Source organism: Diceros bicornis, chromosome 3 (assembly GCF_020826845.1).
Source record: "Diceros bicornis minor isolate mBicDic1 chromosome 3, mDicBic1.mat.cur, whole genome shotgun sequence".
In the NCBI taxonomy this organism is placed as follows: domain Eukaryota; kingdom Metazoa; phylum Chordata; class Mammalia; order Perissodactyla; family Rhinocerotidae; genus Diceros; species Diceros bicornis.
The window spans coordinates 23,036,278-23,059,228 of NC_080742.1; the positions used below are offsets into that span (position 1 = coordinate 23,036,278).

The 22,951-nt window shown below is 34.3% G+C and overlaps 1 protein-coding gene across 1 annotated transcript in view; it reads right to left on the reverse strand.

Annotated features, from left to right (window-relative positions):
- SEMA3D (semaphorin 3D) overlaps nt 1-22,951 on the reverse strand; it is a 193,568-nt gene that overhangs the window by 39,483 nt on the left and 131,134 nt on the right. The window contains exons 8-11 of the mRNA XM_058524671.1: nt 19,008-19,150; nt 4,773-4,887; nt 3,499-3,568; nt 669-813 (exon numbers count right to left, since the gene is read on the reverse strand). Coding sequence (XP_058380654.1) covers nt 669-813; nt 3,499-3,568; nt 4,773-4,887; nt 19,008-19,150 — 473 coding nt within the window. The remainder of the gene's footprint in view (nt 1-668; nt 814-3,498; nt 3,569-4,772; nt 4,888-19,007; nt 19,151-22,951) is intronic.

Here is a 22,951-nt window from a genome sequence, read left to right on the forward strand (position 1 = left end):
ACTGATGTAGTCTTTTTAAAAGTAGAATTGGAGGGCGGGCCCCGTGGCTTAGCGGTTAAGTGCACGCGCTCCGCTGCTGGCGGCCCGGGTTCGGATCCTGGGCGCACACCGACGCACGGCTTCTCCGGCCATGCTGAGGCCGCGTCCCACATACAGCAACTAGAAGGATGTGTAGCTATGACATACAACTATCTACCGGGGCTTTGGGGGAAAAAATAAATAAAATAAAAATTTAAAAAGAAAAAAAGAGACAATGTCTTATAAAAAAAAAAAAAGTAGAATTGGAAACTAGAAGACTCCAGCTATAAGCAGAGCTGTATGTGGAGAATAAACACTTATTTGGCATTTCCATCTAACTTGGAATATTTGTCATTCCATATAATAAATCATTTTGATGATTCTATAGACTTTTTGAGGATAAGCACCACATTCTCAGCATAGTGTGCTCCTTACGATTGTTTCCTCTAGTACTTAAAATTCTTACTCAAAAGAAAAATGTTAAGTTCCAGTGAAGGATGGAAACGCTAATACATCACTGTAAATAAATAATAGTTATTTTAAAAACCACAGTACATGTTGCTGTGGTGAATAGCATAGTTTATTATAATAGAATTAGGAAGAGAAGATGAGCTTAAGAAAATAATTTCATTATTAAGTGGGATACATACTGTGCCAGGTCGAGGATAAGGAATTCTTCCATCATACTGCACCCAACGATGATCTGCACTTTCCTTATGAGCATATGGACCATTAAAAACTGCTCTGATGTCAGCCATGCTATACACACAAACAGCGGAGCCTTTGAAGATGGAGCTGAAAGACAGCAACATGATTCAATCATTCACTGGTTTATTCAATGGACATTATTGAGCACATACTATAACCAGGTGCTGTGGACAAATTTATTCAGCACATTCCATTTGATAGGTGCTGCAGACAAGATGTGTGTATATCCTAAAGCAGGTTAATGCGAAGTAATCTTGAATAAAGTGTGACAACAGTTACATTACAGGTAATTATAGTAATAAGCTAAGCAAGCATACAGATCGGAACCCAATACACGGCTGTCTGGTAAATTTTCAGGGAGTAAATGGCGTCTAAATTGACACTTGATGGATAAACAGGAATTACCTAGAAAAACTGGAGAATAGAAAGGAATATGCAGGAAAGAGTATTATATTTATCCACATGCTCTTGAATTTTATTTTAAGTTATAGTATAACGCCTTCTAAAGAACTTACAAAATAAGTTACATTACCTATTTTTTTAAAAAATGAATAATTTAGATATGTAAATAAATCTCTCACTTATCTGTTATCTTAATGTGAGTGGATGTCCATAAATACTGGCTATTAATAATTTCCTCATATAATTTTTATTAATTTAAAAAATGTTGAAACAATCTTTTTGCTCCTTCTTGAATTTCTGAGTTTACATATGTAACTTATTTGATGCTTAAAATTAATCATAATTACACAGGATTGGAGTGCACAAAATTAAGAGGCAGAAAAGCTCCATGGGAATTCTACAAACTTTTGTAAACTAATAATGAAAACTGTTAAACTGTCATCAGATGTTTTTTTTTTTTATTTCTGGAAATTAAAAGACATTTTCTCTGAGTCTAAAACTTTCAATGATTCCTGTTCTTAAAGATGAGGTCATCCTTTATGATCTAAAAGATATATCCTCTCAGCAGTAGATAAATGACCTAAGGATTCTCTAGCATGAGTAATTCAATCATTAATATTCTTGGAATGACATTAATGGGAAACATTGAGAGCTGACAGTAAACAGGCATCTGAGAGAAAACTGGCTGCTAAGAAGGAAGGTGATGTTCCCATAAAAATCACACGATCTGCCTATGATACTTAAAAGGAATGATGCAGCATGCTTAATGGCATTGCTATTATTGCAGATTAATTACATCTTCTCATTGGACAAAGGATGTGACATGCATCCGGACATTACCTCAGTCTTCAGGACAGTATGAAAACTAAAATGATAAAATACCCCAAGAACAAACTTCTGGGTGGGCAAAAACTTGGTAGGAGAAAAAAATAACTATCTTGGGGCTACACTTCCCTAGCACATACCTATGCCTTGTGTTTGGAACACACAGTGGCTTCAAAGAAAGTTCTGTGAATGGAAAGATACCAAGAGAACCGGGGCTGAGATTCTTGAGTAACTACAGGTACTTACTCTTCCTACACCTGTTTAGATCAGATATAAATTAGCAGAAAAATGGAGTCCCAAATAGCAGCTTCTCAGAGTATCTTCTTTATTCTCATATTTAAGTATTTGCATTCCATATCTTATAATCAAATAGTATTTTATTTTCTGATATATTCTGAATCAATAGTAGATTTGCATTTATACATAAGGTATTGTGAACTAAATGAGGGTAATGTCAGAGGAAAAAAGATTATAATTTGTCTACAAAATATTTTAATAATTTATTCAAAAGGAGGCAGTAAGACCATTTGTCTAATACCAATATCAATACTGCCAATTCCTCTGATACTAATATGAACATACATTAATAAAGATTGATGGCAGAGCTGTGGAGAAAGTGTAAAGTATTTCAAAGAATGTATTGTAGGCAGTAATATGCAACAGGAATAAAGGCACACTTTAAACATAGTCAAATGTAAGTTACTGAATTAAATAAAATTAAGACAGTAGGGCCCATGTATTCTTTGAGACACCTTCCTAGATGCCAAGACAACATTGAAGGAAGTCACAGAGTCTCAGCAACAAGTATAGGACAGCATTTTTCAGTAAGAAGACAAGAATACAGGGGTAGAAATGAGGAAAACACCTTTAGGTCTAGTCCCATTTTTACTCCTAATAGGCTCCTCTTCTTTGACCAAAGTCTTCTTTGGGCAAATTCCCTTTGCCTAAATCAGCAGAACAGTGAAATCATGATAATAAGAGCCACACTCCCATCTTTGTAGGGTAACAGGGCAGCACAAAGAAGATAGCATATGATGACGTTTTAAAAGTCAAGAGGGGCCCATCTCACTGCCACAGTCTAGCCAGTGACTAAGACGTGTATTTCTTTAGCACTACCTCTATGTCAGGCAGCTTGACCTATTTACTATCATTAGTATATGCATATGCCTGTGTACCCAGTAATTTTAGCCTGCGAATTTAGCTCACAGATATACTTGCTCATACAGGGAACGTACAAGATTACTTACTCACTGAAGCATTATGTATACCAAGAAAGGACTGGAAACAATGGAAATGTCTATGTACAGGGGACTGGTTAAATAAATTGTGGTAATCTATATAGGGGATACTCTGCCGTTGTAAAAGAATGAAGAGACATTTTCTCTATTGATATTAAACGATTTCTAGGAAATACCAAGTGAAAAATTAAAATGAAAAATATGTATTTTTTCACACAAAAGGAAGGGACAAAAAGAACATACAACTGTATTGTCTTACATACATATAACAATTCTCTAGGATTACAAGCATTTTTTTGTAACTTACCTGGTTGTGGTAAAGACTCCATATACTACAGGATTTCTTTCATCTCTTGTGGGGAGTAAGTAAATATCTTCTATTAATGGAAAAAAATAATGATTCACTATAGTTTATTTTTCAGTATTACAGGTTTGCTTTTTCTTTAATAAAGCAATATTTCTGAGACTCTAAACAGTATATAAAATTAAGATAACAGTGAAAGTCATCATATTATGACATAAGAAATTAAGGGTAAAAGACTGGTTCTCACTAGCTATGTGACATCGAGTTGGACATTTAACCTCTTAGGTGTTTACTTCAATCACCTATAAACGGGATGGTTTGACTGATAACCTCCATGACTGTTTCCAATTAGGAGTACATAATTGCACATAAAATAGAAACTAAAAACATAGGTTATTTTTACCCTCCACTGTAAAAAAGCATTGTCCTGTAATTGTGTCAATTTATTAGTAATTCAATTACCCACTTGACAACAACATGAAAATAGCTACGCAAGTTAATTACCTGTACAGTATTACTTGTGTCATTGCTTGTGAAGTATTGATACTAATGTATAATGATACTAAAGTATGTGTAAATAATATTCTTTAAAATATTAAGACGTGAGCATGCTTATATACAACATGAGAGATCACCCATGAATACCGAATATATACTTTAATACTGCGAAATACAATACTGAAAAAATCATCAACAATATAACCATTTTTACACTGCCAACAAAAACAAGTTCAAGAAGATAAAAGCTAATGATGCCAACTTTATATGCCGTCAAAAAAAAATCCTTCTAGAATTAGCTTTGAGGGGAGTAAAGAGGGAAAATGAAGGAGAAAAAAATCTATCTAATGCTTCTCTGAGTATTCTTTTTATTAACAAGTCAGAGTGACAAGAGTTCACCAATCTCCCACGCTCTCCAGCAGAGGGCATCTGCAGCATAAAGAACCCAAGTTCTTGCTACCTACAGACTGGCTCCTTCTAAAGGTAAAGGGAGAATGGATGGACATTGTGGTCCCAGAGCTAGCATCTTTCTGTCTCTTGCTGCAGTTTTGTTTCCCTCATAACTTTGAGGACTCTTACAAAGAGGGGAATTGCTTCATTACAATGTGCATCCAGACCTAGAGGACCTCCACGTTCTTTGTGTGTGCAAATTTAGTAAGAACCACTCCTGCAAGCTGTACTGGGCCATATAATCAGGCATTGGGGGCTAAAATAAAATAAATGCTGAATTACTTCATTAGGCAGTAAGACTTTTTTAAGCAAAAAGAAACATGACTTACGAAGCTCATCAAAATGAGTATCTGCCCCATCACTTCCAGGAATTGAGCAAATCAATCGAGCCTTAAGAAAAGTTGTCCATTTGTTTATAAGGCTACGTTGTCCTCCTACGTCATTCTGAAAAAAAGGAAAAAAATAAAGATACAGATTTACCAACATGATTCTATCACCAACTAAAACTGGTGGTTATTACAGGCAGTGTCTTATCAATGTTATTGTTTACAAAGACAGAAAACTACATATTTAAGTCCTTGAACTTTCGAATGAGGGAAAAGGCAGTTTTGTCCCTCAACATTAATTACTTTTCTCATGGTTAAATGAATGCAGTGTAACCAACATAGCTCCACTGAACGAGCAGATGCATGCAAAGCAACAGTAAATAAGGCAGGCTTGGAATCAACTCCCATCTCTGCCAATTTTCACTCCAGGATCTACAAAAAGGTTGTTTAATCCTCCAAGTCTCTGTTTTCTCATCAATAAAATATAATTAATGCCTTGAAATATGATTATTTTGATGATTAAATGGAAAAATGTATATAAGCATGCTCACATTTTTACAGTGCTTAGCAAAGGCCAGGGAACTTGAGTTTAATAAATGCTAGCACTGGCTTGTATATTATGCATATGATTTAGATCAATATTTGCATTCTTTAGAAATATGCCTTGGTACAGACTTAAAAACAGTCTTTTCCAGGGGCTGGCCCCATGGCGTGGTGTTGGGCTCAGTACACTCCACTTCGGCAGCCCAGGTTTGCAGGTTCAGATCCTGGGCATGGACCTACACCATGGTTGCATGGCGACCCACATACAAAAATAGAGAAAGATTGGCACAGATGTTAGCTCAGGGCTAACCTTCCTCAAGCGAAAAGAGAAAGATTGGCAACAGATGTTAGCTCAGGGTGAATCTTCCTCAACAACAACAACAACAAAAAAAGTCTTTTCCAAATTTAGTGCCCTACTAATTAAACACCAAGGCAACATAAACATAGAAAATAACATACATATAAGAGCAATCTTGTTTTAAATACTAATCAACGTTTTTCCATACATTATTTTCCTCTGAAATCTTTCACTGAAAATGTTCTTTAGATATTTAGCAAAACATAAGCATTAAAATCAATTAAATGGAATAAACAGGGTTATGTTATTCAATAATTCAACATAAAAAGATATATTTCTTATTTTTAATTTAATATGTCACTGTGAACACTAAATTAATATGAGTTTTTCTTTGACTCGACTAGATCTGCTATGCCTATAATAAAGTGAGATTGTTTCATGGTATAAATATATTAAGTACTTAATTTCCACTTTCAAAAATTATTTTTGGAGCTGCTAGTTCCATTAATATATTTACATTTAAATATAAATTCTATAAAATGTTTTATTCATCATGCAGTCTACGTTCTATAAATAAAAAGTTCACTGTCAAATTTTAAGTCTGAATATCTAGAAACTGTCTTCCCTGTGTTCTTTTTATCTCTGAAAATGAAATTAAATTAGAGAAGAGTATCAAAATGACTACTCCAAACAAGAGAATTCAAAGTCATTTAAATAGTTGTTATTCCCGAAGAAAGGGTGAGGAGAAGAGAGAAGAGAGAGAGACCCCTTTTAGTATTAACATGGGTAACATAGAAATACAAATTCTCAGATGGGTCTTAGATTCACGGGAGAGCTGAGAGAGTAAGTAAGGTCCTTGAGACCAAGACCAGAGACCATAGCTATCTTTACAGTCTTAGCACCTAACACCAAGGGATACTGTGAAGCCCAGAATGAATTGTGTTTTACATCCCTCTCTGCTAAACAACAAAATAATTTTCACTAATAGCTCTGTATAAATAAATAATAATTATTCTTGTCTTTAGTTGTTCTTTAGGTTTACAACAAATAACTTAAAAAGAAGAATAATTTTGAAATTTAAAGACATTCAAATTCAATAAAATATTTCACATATGAACCAAAATTGGCACTTGAACAAAATATCACACTTCACGGCTGCACTATGTCTCATTGTTTTTTTAATTGAGATAGCATTCGTTTATAACTTTATACAGATTTCAGATGTACATCATTATAATTCAAGTTCTGTATACATTATATCCTGTTCACCATCAATACTGTAGTTTCCATCTGTCACCACAAAAATGACCCTGTTTACTCATTTTGCCCTGCCCCCATCCCCCTGCCCCTCTGGTAAACACCAATCTGTTCTCTATGTCTATGTGTGTGTTTGCTTATCTTCCACAAATGAGTGAAATCATACGGTATTTGTCTTTCTCCATCTAACTTATTTCACTTAGCATAATACCCTCAAGGTCCATCCATGTTGTTGCAAATGGTAAGATTTCATCTTTTTTATGGCTGAGTAGTATTCCATTATGTATCTATATACTACATCTTCTTTATCCATTCATCTGTCACTGGGCACTTAGGCTGTTTCCACATATTGGCAATGTAAATAATGCTGCAATGAATGTAGGGGTACACATATCTTTTTAAATTAGTGTTTTCATATTCTTTGCATAAATACCCAGAAGTGGAATAGCTGGATCATATAGTAGTTCTATTCTTAATTTTTTGAGGAATCTCCATACTGTTTTCTATATTGGCTGCAGCAATTCACATTCCCACCAACAGTATAGGACGGTTCCCTCTTCTCCACATCTTTTTACAGTTTTAAATTTTAAATGATTCCAACTCATTGTGAACCTACTCTTGGGATATGTGTGTAGCTGAGTTTCATGTGTGTTGAGGGCTTACTATACATATATGCATACACATACATACACATAATAGAGACAGTGGTAACCATATCAACTGTTTAGAACTTGGACAAACAAAAGACTTTTCTAGTAGCAGTATTTTGTCATTGCTACTGTTTAGAATTGCTGACATACAGTGATAATAAAAAGCAAAATAACATCTAGTTGATTTTCTAATAGTTTTTAATTCTCACCAGAAAACGCACTCCCTTATTCCTTTTACCCAACTTCTACTCTAGATATGTCACTAACACCCTGCTTGTCAGATATGTAATAAAAACACATTTGATAAGTACTGAATAACAAAACACAAGATAAAATTGATAAAAGTCTTTAGAAAAGTATAGATAAATGCCAAAGCATCTGAGCCTCCTCTGAGATTTCTGTGTAGTGAGAAAATGAGAACAGGCCTCACTGAAGAGCCAGATTTAATACTGTCTTTAAAATAACGGGTAGGTTCGGACACGCAGAGACTGGTTCAGGAAATATTCTAGATGCTGGAGAGTAGGGGAGAAGGACAACAGGAGAACAATTCAGACCATGTATGGAGAACCAGGACAAATCTGGTTTGGAGGAAGACTGGGATAAACTGCAATAGTGGAGGAAAATGTTATAAAAGTAAATTGGGGTAAGATGAAGGAAGGCTTTAATACCAAGCTGAGGTATCTGTATGTTATTTTGTACACAACTGAAGAATTACCGAAAGATTTAGTAATTAGTAAAGAAGTGAAATGATAAGAGTTTTCCTTTAAGAAAATGAATACATAATATATACTATATAATAACCCTTTAGAAACAAACATGTCTATAATTGCCCTTAAATTTATATTTTGTATATGGTGCTTCTATTATTTGAATATCATTGCTCAACAATAAAAACAATATTTCAGCTAGCTATTGGGTGATTTCCAATGTCTGCAGAGGTGAAGGCAGAATTATCTAGATATGACTTTTATTTTTAAGGCTAATATCCACAGATCATTTAATAAATATAAATCCAGATGTTAATATGAATGGGCAAAAATATTGATGCTTCCTCCTAATGTAATTCTGTGTTAATGTACAGTAGGATTCCAGTGAGAAAATGTATTATCTGGAATTACTCAGAAAGAAAGAAATTTTAAATAAATTAAAAAATACAAAGTAAGTTACCTCCTCATCTTCTCACGACCCTTGAATTATATCTTTTTAAATTCACATACGTAGTTTTTACTTTTGTTTTTAGCAAAGCCCTAGTTGTACTAAGCAGAGTATTAGTTAAATGCATTCTTCTTACAGATTTATGTATTTATAAAATTTTCATGGCCTGTATTTGTATATTTTGAGAGGCAGCAATAAATATTAAAAATAGTGTTGATCCAATATACATAGAGAAATATATCTGCTATCACGAATATAATGCCAGGGATTACATTTGGTTTACTGCTGTACCTTTAGCACAGAGTAGTTGCTCAAATTATTTTGCTCAATGAATAAACAGATATGTCGAATATTTGCTCCACAACATTCCTTTAACAGGTGTAAACATCACTACTTCATCATAATAATGAGCAATCACATTCTCTTTTAAACATTTTATTAAAGTGACAACAAACGTCCATTTTCAAACATTGTCTCCCTCTCTACCTGTAATTATCACCCATCTTTAAGAAAAATCATGAAAAAATTCTAACTATTCTACTAACTCCAAATTTGTTGGACAGGACAGGTTTTCATACAGTAATTGCATTTTTTTTTTTAACCTGACAAATGGAAATTGCAATCCTTTGAACAAAAGAATCTTTAAATGCTCTTGTCTATCCATTGAGCAGTCTTCCCTGGGCCCTCAAGGAATAAAAAGATAAAAATTTTTAAAAAGCCAGGTCAAAGATGAAAGCCATCTGCTGTCAGCAGGGAAACAAGTATAGTTCCTGGGATAATGGTTCTCAGGAATGGATTATAAGCATTTAATGACTGGATAGTAACTCTTACAGACATCCAGAAGCATGACCTGGGATGGCAAAGTTCAATTCACAAGGAGATGTATTTCTCCTGTAAGGAAGTGTCAGTCGACTGACTTTGCTGACCAGCTCTCAGTCACTGGATTTGTTTGCAAATCCACCCGATCCCCCCTGAGAACTGAAAGCCCAGAAGGCGCTGAAAGAGAGGTAACCACTTTTGTACTAAATTGCCACCTCCTTGCTTATTCTCATGAAGCTCTAAAGAATACAATCGTCTCACTAACACAATAAATTTATTATTGAGATGTCAGAATCAGCCGTTTTTAGTCACCAGTCACTCCTACGTGTCTCCACTCTATTTATCACAGCTTCTTTGTGGTCAGATTGCCAAAAGCCTTGACATCCTCCACACAAAGATGCAGATGAAAGTAACGAAGAAATTAAATTTAAACAAGCCTGACCACGTGTGTTCAATCTGGGTGGTGAGTCCGGAAGGTGCCTATTTTCTATGTGTTTGACATATTTCTTAATTTTAAAGTGATTAATAAAAAGAGAAAAGAAAAAATTTTAAAAAGAAAACAGTTTATCATCTTTCAGCAGCTTTAAAATATAGTATTTCTGAATCATTTGATTGGATGATGGCTGCATATTATGAAATACTATTGTCTTCTAACCATACTATCTGCTAATGCGTAGATCAGTTGTGAGGCAGGTTAATGGTGATTCTATTTTCCCTCTACTGTCCCAGCAAACTCAAGTCCTTATAAATCTTACATAGACATGTAGAGTAGCCACAAGCTGTCACACATGAACTTTTATTGAGTGTGTCTTTTGACCTTTGGATCACTATGCTGGTTTATCTGTTAAACTCAGTTTTATCTGTATATATCATCCTCTTTGAGGATCTCTCAACACTTCATAAATATTGTCATTTTAACCTATATATCGGGAAACAGAAGCTCTTGGAAAACGTAATAATCGACTTTCAGCTCCAATGCTCTTAAATCCTGAAGATTTTATAAATTAATGGAATTTCCAAGACATTTGTGAACATGTATTCTATTAAAATGATGATATGCACTCAGAGATTTGTAACCATATCAATTTGTTTAAGTTGAAGGACACTAGGCTTTTCAAATCAATAAACACTGGAGAATGACATACCTTAAGCACTTAAAAAAAAAAAAGGTTTGATGCTGGAGTCAGAGGTTGTAAATTCTCCTTTGCTTAAAATTTAGTTCTTTTGCCTACTGCTGCTCTTCATCTTTGTGCAGGCAAGAGAATGGAATTCCCTGAAACACTTTGAAAGCCATAATCTATGCACCTTTTCTGGGCCTCTCTCCCCAGTCCTACCCATTAATAACGTTTAATCTGAGAGATTTTAGCTTAAACTAACACTACCCACCTTCTTTTGAAGTGTAGTCTAAATACTACCGTACTGCAAATCAATAAAAATGTTTTTCCATAACTGAAACTGTCACATAGAGGCAAACACACCAGCTTTCTATTGACTCTCTTTACAAATTCCACAAATAAGATTACAGCAATTTAATACTTTTGTGCTTTCTATTTAAGGCCTGTTGCATTTCAGTACATCATTTATATTCTTTATCTGATTTGTCATTTATAATAACAGCTGTACCTTGCAGGTTTTAAATGGTCTTGTGTTGAGATGTGCCATCCAATAGCCTAAAAACCCATTTGCTCCAGGAAATACTGGAGACAGGACCACAGCAACCGACACTTCAGAGCGATTGTCCACTCTGCTTCTCTCTGCGCTGCCTCAATCTTCACTGTGTTATTTCTAGGGACCAATTTTAGAAGCTTTGTAAACTTAATACAGATGGTCTGTATAAGTAAATAAGAATGATAAGTATAATCCAAACACACGATGGCCTATTTAGAAGCTTGAAACTATGATTACGATGTGATAGAAACAAAAAATAAAACTTGGAATACAGTTCCAAGAGTCTCATTAGAAGAGCATGCCATATACATTAAAATACATTGTTAAACTGAGAGGAAGAGCTTAAATTAGGACATTTCAATACATTAAATGAACTAATGGAAGATAGTGAAGTCATGCCCACTGAATCAAATGAGAGAACTATATTGTACTTTCCTTTTTGGACCCCGGGTCTTCTTTTGCAAAAGGCTATAACTATGTTTCATGTAACAGTTTCATTGAGATGCCAGAGAAAAGTTCTGACCACTAAAATATAAAAGCAAAAAAAGAAAATAATAATGAGTCTTCTACTTCATCCACTAATAATCTTGAAATATCTTAACAGTAGAAAAACAAAACTGTCCAAACTCAAACATCTCAGACAAAGGAGAGAAGAAAAAGCAAACGAAAAACTTGCAGGGCAGGTACTGAAAACAATGGTTTTTAAGCAATAAATTCTGAAGAGGCTTTCAAGGCAAAAAATAATGTTTTTTAAAAAAGAACTCTAATGTTTAGAGATGACTGTTTTTGATTTGCCATTGGAGAAATGAAACGGAGAACATGTTTTTCTAACTATTTCACAAACTTGTAAAGATTATAAAAAACGTAGGACTTGGGTAATAGACTATGTTCAAGATTTAACAGATTAAAATTAGGTAAATCTAGGCATGTTAAGCAGTCTTTTTCAGGTAGGATCAGAGTTCATTAAATTTAAAAAAAAAAAGCCATCGCCAATGGTGTAAATCGTTGCCTAGGAATTTCTGACAGGAAAACAGATGGAAGTGAAGCAAAAGCACATCTGTAACTCATGGCTCTAAATCTCTCATTCAGGTTGTAAGTGACACACGGAAAGTAAGCAAAAAAAACACAACTTGGCGGAGATGAATAAATACAGAAAGTGTCATCGGCCTAAAAACACAAATCTTCAAAGGCAGTGATTGTCCAAATAGGACCATATATCAAAATAGACAATGCGAGCGGATTCGAAGCAAAGGGCTATTAATTAGACCTCCAGGCAAGTTATGTGAAAGGGACATCCAAACTGAATTCCTGGCATGGACAAAAGGAAATACTGCAGAACAAAAAAGAGAACTGGCATAATCTGCAGCTGGAATCTGGAGTGGGCTAGCGTAAGTAAGCTAATGGACAACACTTCCAAAAATGAACAGAATCCAAAAATAATGCAAAACAGCCTCGAGGTGGAAAGCTGCAAGCAAGCCTCACTGAAGGGACTGGTATTTCCACACATTTACTTACAGGGTGGGTCTTGAAGGGAAACACACACACACACACACACACACACACACACACACAGTTATAAACACCACACGGATATAAATAATAGTATCTGAAAGGACACTTGCAAAGTAAATAGACACAAATCTTTTCAAAGTGTTTATTTCATGCTGTTTCACCTGAACAGGTTCAGTTAGCATTTATTACCTCACCACGAAGCTCTGTGTAATTTATCATCTATGAGAGCAGTCCAGGGCGTAAGGTGCACCATTCAGTGCTTGAAAATACTGACTGTTCGACAGAATCAAGGAATTATAGCGCCTGGCAAGAACTCATTCTAGGCTAAGGACCTTATTTTAAATATGAGACAACTAAGTAGTTTGAAAGGAAAGTAATGACACTATCAAAAAATAATTCATTAGTAAATGTGTTCTGCCATGTATAATGATAAACACACTGAGTTTGAAAAAGTTTCTTTCGATGAAGGCACCTATTCTCCTGAGGTGTCACTGATCAACATTGCCTTATGAAATTAACTTCTAAGTCAGTTTCTTTACTATTTAGTGTCTCTCCTTGTCTATACCTCTTGTCAAAAATTTGCATTGTTCAAACTGTTCACACAATTTTCACCAGATATGTCTCCAAATTCTTTTGACTATGTCCAGAAATAAGATCCATCCTCAAACTATGAATATTGCTAAAAATGAGGGCAAAATATTAACAGAAACTTCAGTCCTTAAAACTAATAAAATATCATCTCTTCCCAGTAACCTTTAGTAACTAACCTGTCTCTAACTCCTCAATATATACACACTACCACTCTTTCACTCCTAAGCATGGTGGTTAGTTGATCTGGCTCCAAAAGTGTTTATGTATGACAAGTGTGTGTGTGTGCACGCATGTGATTTTTGACCTTTAACTCACTATAGTATGACCATGTACTTAACATTATTTAAATGTTAATTTCTTAGATTGTTAACCGCTTGAAAACAGAAATCTAAGTCACCTTGGTTTTCCAGTACCTTCCTCAGTATCTGTCACATCCAAATTCATATGATCTCATTTAAGCCTTTCATTTGCTGGGTAAAACAGTCATGGAAAGATGGGTGTCCTCATTTTCTAGGTTAAGAAACTGAGCTAGGAAGAAGTATAGCAGAGATGTAAGCCTAGATCTGATTGCCAGTTGAACATTCATATCATTCGAGCAAGTTATCAATGATATCCTTACTGCCAAATCTAATACCTGATTTTTAATCCTAATCTTACCTGATATCCTTTTGGTGTCTGACAACTACTGACAACTGTTTTCTTCTTGAAACAGTTTTCTTCCCCTTGACTTGTGACAACACTCTCGTTCAGTTCTCCACCTAGCTATCAAACTATTTCTTCTCAATTGCCTTTGTGAACTTTTTCCTTTGCTCTTTCTTAAACGTCATTGTTTCTCAGTATTCTATCCTTGCTCTTTGATCTTGCACTACAAATTTCCCTGGGCAATTTCAGACACTTCCATGACTTCAAGAACCACCAATATACCGGTGCTTTCCAAATTCATGAATCCAGATACTGCCGAGCCTCAGGTTCATGTTTTCAGCTGGCTTTTATGGCAGCATATCCCAGAGCCACATCAAGGTCAACATATCCAAATATAAAATCTATACTCATAAACTTTTTCCTGGTGTTTCTTGTCCCAAATATCAGAATGTATGTCTTTGTTTATTTTCCTAATCTCTGCCTTATCTTCTGGGAACCATAATTACTAAGAATATAGAGTCTTTGTCTACAGGGAAAGTATCAAAATGTTTTGGATAGGAGTAAGGGAGAATTAAAATGCATCGAGGATCTAATAGGACAGGAACTTGTTGCAGCCTTTCATATACACCGTGGAGTCAATATCTGCAACATCAGTCAGTCCTAACCACAGTCATGCATCACTTAAGGGCGGGAATACGTTCTGAGAAATGAGTCAATAGGAGATTTTTGTCATTGTGCAAATGTACTTAGAGTACACTTAGAGTGTACTTACACAGACCTAGATGATATAGCCCACTACACACGTAGGCTATGTGGGACTAACTTATGGGACCACCATTGTATGTGCAGTCTGCTGTTGACCGAAACGTTATGTGGTACACGACTGTATAAACAGGGAATATAAGACTTCTGAAGATTGTTGAAATTTTATGTATGTTTTAAAAGGAAAACAACACTATCCTGCTAATTTTCCATTTATTCATTATGCTCCAGTCACAGTAAATCTCTTTTAATTCCTTAAATGCTTTTTCCCACCTCTGAGATTTCACGTGTGCTTTTCCTTCTGCCTGAAATATTCTTCCCTATCCTTGTCACCTTTGTCCTGCAATTTCCTAATCATTTTCAACATCTGGCTCAAAAGTCACTTTCTCAGAGAGACCTTCCATAACCAAGCTGAAGTCCACCCATTTTTCCTAATTTCATCCTGTTATTTTTCCCATTTTAACACTTATCACACTTTCCAATTATACGTTAATCTGTGTATTTTCTTATTTAATGCATATATCATCTACTAGGTTGTAAGCTCAGTGAGTACAACTACTGTGTCTTTTTTTTAACTTCTATAAAACTACTGTTTAGCACAGTGTCATGCACAGGGTCAGTTACCAATAAATGTGCTAAGTTAATGAATGCTTTAATAGTCTATATTCATATTGTAGCCACTAGCCACATGAGGCTATCTAAATTAACACTGATTACAATTAAACAACATTAAAAATTCAGTTCCTTAGTCATACTAGCCATATGTCAACACTAATAGCCACACGGCTACTATGTTGGAGAGTGCAGATATAGAACATTCCATCATTGCAGAAAGATCTATTGGAGAGCACTAGTCTACACTAAGCAATTAATAAAAGAGTAGTAATAAGTCAAGGGCCTTTTAGAAATCTACACACAGATTCTATTTTACAAATATCTCTTGAACATACCCTTATCTCTTCATTCCTATTTTCTTTAGGGAACCACCTAACAGGTCTCCCAGTCACAAATATTTCTCAATCCAGATGCATTCCTCAAATTATTGCTAAATATATCTACCCATCATGTCACTTCTCTGCCTAAAAGCATTTATAACTCCTCATTGCCTACAGGATAGAGTTTAAACTGCTTAACAGGGAAACAAGACTTCTTATCTTCCAACTTACCACTCCAATCTCAAATGACAGTGCTCCCCAGAGCACACGTCCCAGAGTTACACTTACAAAATTTGACTGCTCTGTAAACAAAATATACTCTGTCACAAAGCTGCCTAAAATGCCTATCTTCCTTTCCTTTCCTTGGTGTAGCCCTCCTCCCCCTGCAGGACTCAATTTTTGAGCTTCAGTGAATGTGTAGAGTTCTCAGCCCCAACAACTATCACATTATATTGTGATTATCTGTTTATATCTCTATTACCCTCACTGTGCTGTGAGGTTTTAAAGAAAAGAGACAGTGACTTACTTATCTCCCAGTGTCTAGTGTACTGCATTTTGTGGAGAACTTATATTTTGTTGTCGTTATTGGAATAATGAAATGATAAAACAATGAATGAATGGGTTACAAAATTGAAAAGACTCACCCTTATTCTGTAAACAATTCTTTACTCATTTTTTGTAATTTTTGTCTATTTCCAAAACCCCCTCCTCACCAATCACTATATGCTACTCAATCTAATAGTAATAACTTTGACAGGTCAATAAAACAACTTTTACTTTAGTTTAGTAGCTGAAGAGGTAGGGAGCTCTTAAGTTGTCAACAGTTTTTCATTGGGTTAAAGGTTATCAGTTAAAAATGAAAACAAATAATAAAAAAAATAACAGCATGAACAACAGAACCTGAATATTTCCAAACAAATAGGTACTGTGGGAATATCCTGGTGGAACAAATAGTATAAAGGGCTTCCCTGTTACTGAAAAGCTTTGTAAACTCAGTAAAGTGTACATTAACTGTTCATTCTCTCTAACATGAGCTCTTCCTTCTTAGATCTTTGCTTATATCTATTGAACCCAATTTTGTTTCATAGCATAGACATCCATTCTGTTACTATTTGTGGAAAATAGAAAAATAATATTATAATAACCCCATGGGAACAAAAAATGAAACAACAGAGAGGAATAATATGTTCCAAATAATGTCAGAAAAATGTTTTTTTATGTGAAAATAATAAATAACAGCAACAATAATGATGCTGAATAGCTGTTTTTAAATTAAACTTGCTATTCTCTTGCAGTGCATAACATATTTTTTAAAAGATTAAGTCATTTTTAATCTTGTCAGTGAAATCTCTACTTCGAAGTGCTCTCTTTTTGCCACACTTTAATCCTAAATTATTAAGTAAAGTTAAAAACATAGGCAGGGCATGCTGCAATTAAGAAACTACAAAGACGCATTTAGAACCAAATATTGTAAACATTTGACCAATGGATCATATGTGTAGTGAGAAATTCTGAAGATGGTGGTAACTGAAAACAGTGATTGAGTAAAGAGATATACGAATGTGGGAAGAACCTCTATTATATCTATTTTTAAAGGAAACTCATCTGTCACATGTCCTTATTTGATCTCACAATTTGTTAGCTTTTCATCCAAACACAATAGCATGACAAAATCTCACTGTGTGGTCTCAGAGTTTTTTGTGGTGGGAAGACTCATGTACTACAGTTCTCTTGGCTTTTTCAGTTCTATAGGAGTTTGTTTATAATTTAAATAAAATATCCTATGGCTCATACTTAAAGTCTAGATTACATTTTTAATATAGACATTTATAAATGGGCAACTAAATTTTTCTTTAATATATTTCTCTATCTCTAAGATTAACTTTCAGTATATTTAAGAATAGGGTAAAAACATTGCTTTGTTATAAATGAATTTCTATCAAATGGATTAGCCCTATCAAGGAATAAGTGTTGAACTGGTTCACAAAACACACACTTGTTATACATGTTCATCAGAAAGTGACTCTTGAAATACATTTAATTGATTGTAAATCTCTTATGACATATTTAATGTAGCTCATTTTTACAAACGATGTCAATCCATAGCACAGCTTTTCAGGCTTGGGATACTGTTGTCATAAGGCACGCTTCAGTACACGAACACACTATGACTACTCCAAGTAATGGCCATTCATCTCTAGGCGAGAAGCTTCAAGAGAAACTACTGTGAATTTTTAGACTCTGAAAGAATAAGGATGCTTTTTAGAGAATCTGTCCCCTGGGGGTGAAGGGATCAATGGGAGACAGTATTACTGGCTAGGACACTAGGTAAAGAATGATCTGCACTCACAAGTTGGCCTCATTCAAAAGCCATGTTTTCATTAGCACTTTTAAGTGCAATGATGGTTTGTATTTCTGTCCCTGAAAGTGTTCAAAAGCCTGAGGGCACAAATTGAGACAAAAAGTGATAGGCTCAGATGGAAGAAAATGAAAAGTTTGTACAAGACCAGAGAAAGCTTCCCGCTGAGAGTATTTATTAACTTTACAGCTCTTCCTCTTAATAACTGAGTTTAAGCTGAAAGCGTCTATTTAAGAAAAGTTATTTCAGTGAAGATAAATGCAATTTTTCAAAAAATAATATGCTGAAGTCAAAAGTGTGATTCTAGTAGCATTATTATTCTATAACACTTGTATTCACTCAAATGAGAACTTTGATGGCACAAAATGGAAGGGTCTTATAGAGTTTCTGTTTTCCTGTAATTTACATAAAATGGTAATATTAGAAAACTAATCACAATGTTCTTTAAAATAAATGTTTTGCATTCTGGTTTGTTTCTTTTTTTCCTCTTCGTCCATTTTCTCTCAGAACGTAATCTAGATTAATACTCTAAAAATATTTATTATAGTAACACTATAACCATATTTTCAACTTATTTGATCCATGTAAAGATACGTAATTTTACACATGTGATGTGTATTTTGATAAAAATACAGGATACGTTTCTGTTAGTGTCTAAGTTACTCTAGTGATTATATTAAGTTGCTTTCAATTTCAAAATAACCTATAAAAACATTTTAACCTCTATGGATTAGGACAATGCAGCAATCTTACTGGAATAGCAATAACTGGCAAAGGTTTAGCCCCTCAATAATAGGTGCAGGCTGCCAAAGAGATCTAACTCACACTTGGGCAACAGTTCAGGCACTGGAAAAATAAACTGTAATAGTGGACAAATTTGAATCATTTTTTTCTTTTTTTACTTTTGGATCTCAAAAATTATACATGTAAGATAGTATGCATTTATCCTACCACTTATGAATAATGAACATTAACTTTACTTCAACATTACATGGTTAATTGTTCATACATATATACATATGATTAAATGAAATAAATATATCTTGCCTTACAAACTCTTCCAACTCGAGAAAGGATGGTCTTATCAGAAGTACTGCCTTCTTGAGATGATTCACGAAAGAAGAAATATATTTTATCATCATCCGGATTATAGGTGTCTGGTATGGGGAAAGTTCCAATAAACTTTGCTCCTGTTTGAAAGAAAAGAAGCTACAAATTAAAATACTGAGATAATTCAGCCACGATAGTACTGGTGTCTTTTGTACGTAAAACAATTAGCAGTAGAATAAATAAAATGAACCATGAGTAGAATGTGGAAAATGAGACATGCATACAAATAAACATGACACAGTGTAGAAACATGTATTAACATGAAGAGGTCCTGAGCAAGTTCTCTAGGAACTCCAGAGAGCAGATGAGAACAGGACTGACTGATATTCACAATTGTTACAACTCAGCTAACTTACTAAGAAAGTCCTTTCAAACCTGGAGATTCTATGATTTTGTATTTTCCTTTCATGTGATGGAGTCACTGTTTTTTAACCACAATGACTATTATTAAGAGCTTAGGAAAAACTATAAATATACCCCCAATTTTAATATATTATGATATTATTTGCTGCATTTTGTGTATTTGCCAAAGGGAAAAAAAATTGAAACAACCAATAGTGCTTGGTTTGACTCCAGTGTAGGCTCTGGAGACACTCTTTCCAGGTTTATATCCTGTCTCTGCCACTTACTGGAAGAGTGACCTTAGGCAATTCATTTATCTTCTCTAAGCCTCAATTTTCTCATACTCAATATGAAGCCAACAATATCATCTACCTGGTAGGATAACTGATATGATAACCAAGTGAATTAATGATATATAAACCACTTACTATGGCAGTGCCTGACACATAATAAGGGTTCAATAAATATTATTTATTAAGATGATGATTGGATGACAATCATTATTATTATTATGACCATAAACAAGAGAATGATGGACAATTGAGCACATCCATACAATTATAAGAATAATATGTAGTTGTTAAAAATGAAGTAGTTCTTACTGCACTGGCATGGAAAGATGTCCATCATACATTTTAAGTAAAAAAGTATTTGCAGTACAATTAACCCCTCTGCATGGCATCAATGATAGGTCAATTTGGGTTACTCATTCCTTGTTTAAAAAGTATTGGGCATTTTAAGTCTTGGTTCTACATAATTGTGACTTAACTAGGTAACAGATCTGTAATTGGGTAATTGGGTGATACTAGTTCAGAAATAATCCTTTTGATTAAAGCTAAGAAGACAGAGAAAGACTGGTTATCGAGTAATGAAGGAAGGACTTCAATTAAGCAGAAAATGGGAAACACCTGGAAGGAAGCACAGAGCACTGTTTAGGAAGTAGAAGCAGGAGACAAAAGAAGACAAAAAGTTTCCGAAAAAACAAAAAAAAAAAGAATAAACGTGAGATGAAAAAGATCAATATTGCCACCTTCTCTAGAGTTTTGCCTAGAGCCCTGAGTGCTGTGTACCATATAAGTGTTGAAAATCATCCCCCTACAAACATACAGCAGTTGGTCAATAGCCCAGTAAACAAGACTTCACAATAGTCTCCTTCAACAGACTAAAGTTAATGTTTGATTCCAAGAGATGGGTAGTTCAGTCTCTATCAGCCCAGCCTCTCTTGGTCAACCCCGGGTATCCCATCCAATCTCTTCTCTGCTTAAATGGGAAACCTTAAGAGGAAAAGAGAAGAGGGAAATATGTGCATGAACTTTCTCTCCTTTGTTCTTCATTATTTCCCTGGAATTTAGAACTCCAATGGATTCTTACACTCCTGATAATCTCACTTTTTGATATGGTCCTAGATTACAGAAAAAAGTAAATTTTAGAAGACCACGTATGATTTTTTTTTAGAATTTTCTTTTCAGTTAATCTTAAATTAGCAAGATCCATTAATAACTCCATTCAAGGTTTTTTGGTTGTTTTTTTTCCCCTCCAGCTCCTCTTTTAAATTGTTAATGAGTCGTAAACACTTGATTTTGAATCCATGAGCAAAGTAAAAACTCTTTTGTAGCCACAAATTAACACTTCTAATTTTTGATTTAAATATGTTTTCTAAAAAAAGAACTCTTTGTGGAAACAAATTTTCCTACAAATATGGCATTGGGATTTCAGCAAATTCACGAAAACAAAGAATATATTTAATTACTACTATATTTGAGGCACTTAAAACAAGAAAAACTGCTAAGATCAAAGAACACAAAAATGAGTAAGAACTGACATCACGTCAAACCAATTACAATCTGGATTAAGGAAATATTAACATATGGTCAAGATACGGCTAAGGACAAGGCCCAGTCTTGATGTTTCCAATGACATGAAAGGAGATTACAACAATGAGTAGAGAAAAAGACAACCAACTGTGGGCTCCCACAGACATAGACCAAGCATTAGTAATAATCTATAGAACTTTTTTGAATTTACAGATGCCTAAATTCAATGCCAGCAACCTGGATCAAAATCTCCAGTTGCATTGGCATGTGTGTTTTAAAAATATAGAAATATAAGAATAAATAAAACCTTATAGGTGATTCTTATAAGCATCTAAGTTTAAGAGTCACTAACACAGACTACCATTTAATATATGGGAAAAAAGATATAGATAGGACTCATTAACCCAAGGTTAATAATGCAGATGCATGGATGGACAGGGGGAGTGAGGACTGATAACAAATACAAATTCTTAAGTAATTACAGTGAGACAAAAAAGGGATAAAATTTAAACTATACAGAAATTACAGGAATATGATTGGCTTGTCCTATCTTAACAAATATGTGAGTTTAAAATGTGGAGTAACAAAAGCAGAATTTATTATAGCACTTAAATATAATTTAAGTAGAAGTTACACATGCAGCATGACGATCCTTGTAATGTTAACATCCTATCAGACCTACTTAATGATTGAGTTGAATTTATAATTTTAAAAATAACATAGTGGTACAAAATTTACACAATCTTTTCTCCCCAGAGAAAAAATGAGAACTCAGTGTTTGGAAACAGAAAATCATCACAGGTAAAGGAATTCTGGTGTGAGGAAGAGTTGTTTGTGAAGCTTTCCTCAGACACTCAGATAGGAGAAGTGGTTACATGAGCCGATTGTTGGGTCTTCACTTGTTTACAGAGTTCAACAAAAGAAACACAATTCTAAAACAGAACTAGATGAACACTGTCTAAAAGGAATACAAATAAATACAGCAATTCATATTCTCCTATTGTAGAAATACACAGAACAAGCTACTTCGGATATGCAAAACATTACCCAGGTGTTGCCAGGTATTACCATGTGAAATGGTCAAAAGGTAGAGTATGACACCAGTCTACATTCCAGGAATTTCATTTATCACATTAATAGGGGAAAGCAGATAACTTCCCAAGTTGTACTTCTTTTAACCTTCAACTAATATATAACATAGCTGGTCTTGTTTATTCAGTGGCTGTTGGTTTTATTGAACTCTCTTTTAAATGTTGGTTCTTTTTCAAGTACTACAAGAAAATTATTTTGGAATACTGTAAGAAAATTGAATGATGGAGGTGTTTAAGCCAAATGTTATTAAAGGAAGAAATCTAATTATGAAAAAAGAGTTAGTATCAAATAGTACTGTGTTCTGTAGTTTAAATAATAAGTATACTTATGAGTTAAAAATAAATACAAGTTTCAAGAATAGAGAGTTTCTTTCTTGCAGATTCAATTGAGATCTTGCCTTAGAATACTGATGTTAGTAGTTTATGATAAAAACTCTTTCCTGACTTGCTGCCAAATTTGGGTCAAAATAGGTATCATTCAATCAGTGTATGGCACGCATAGTTGTTGGATTAAATAATTTAAAATCATACTCATATACACCTGGGCTTTATTATAGCACATTTCTCCCCTTTGGCATTTGAAATACACGTCCTAATAGGAATGGAGCTTGAAATTGTGCATTGTCACAAATGA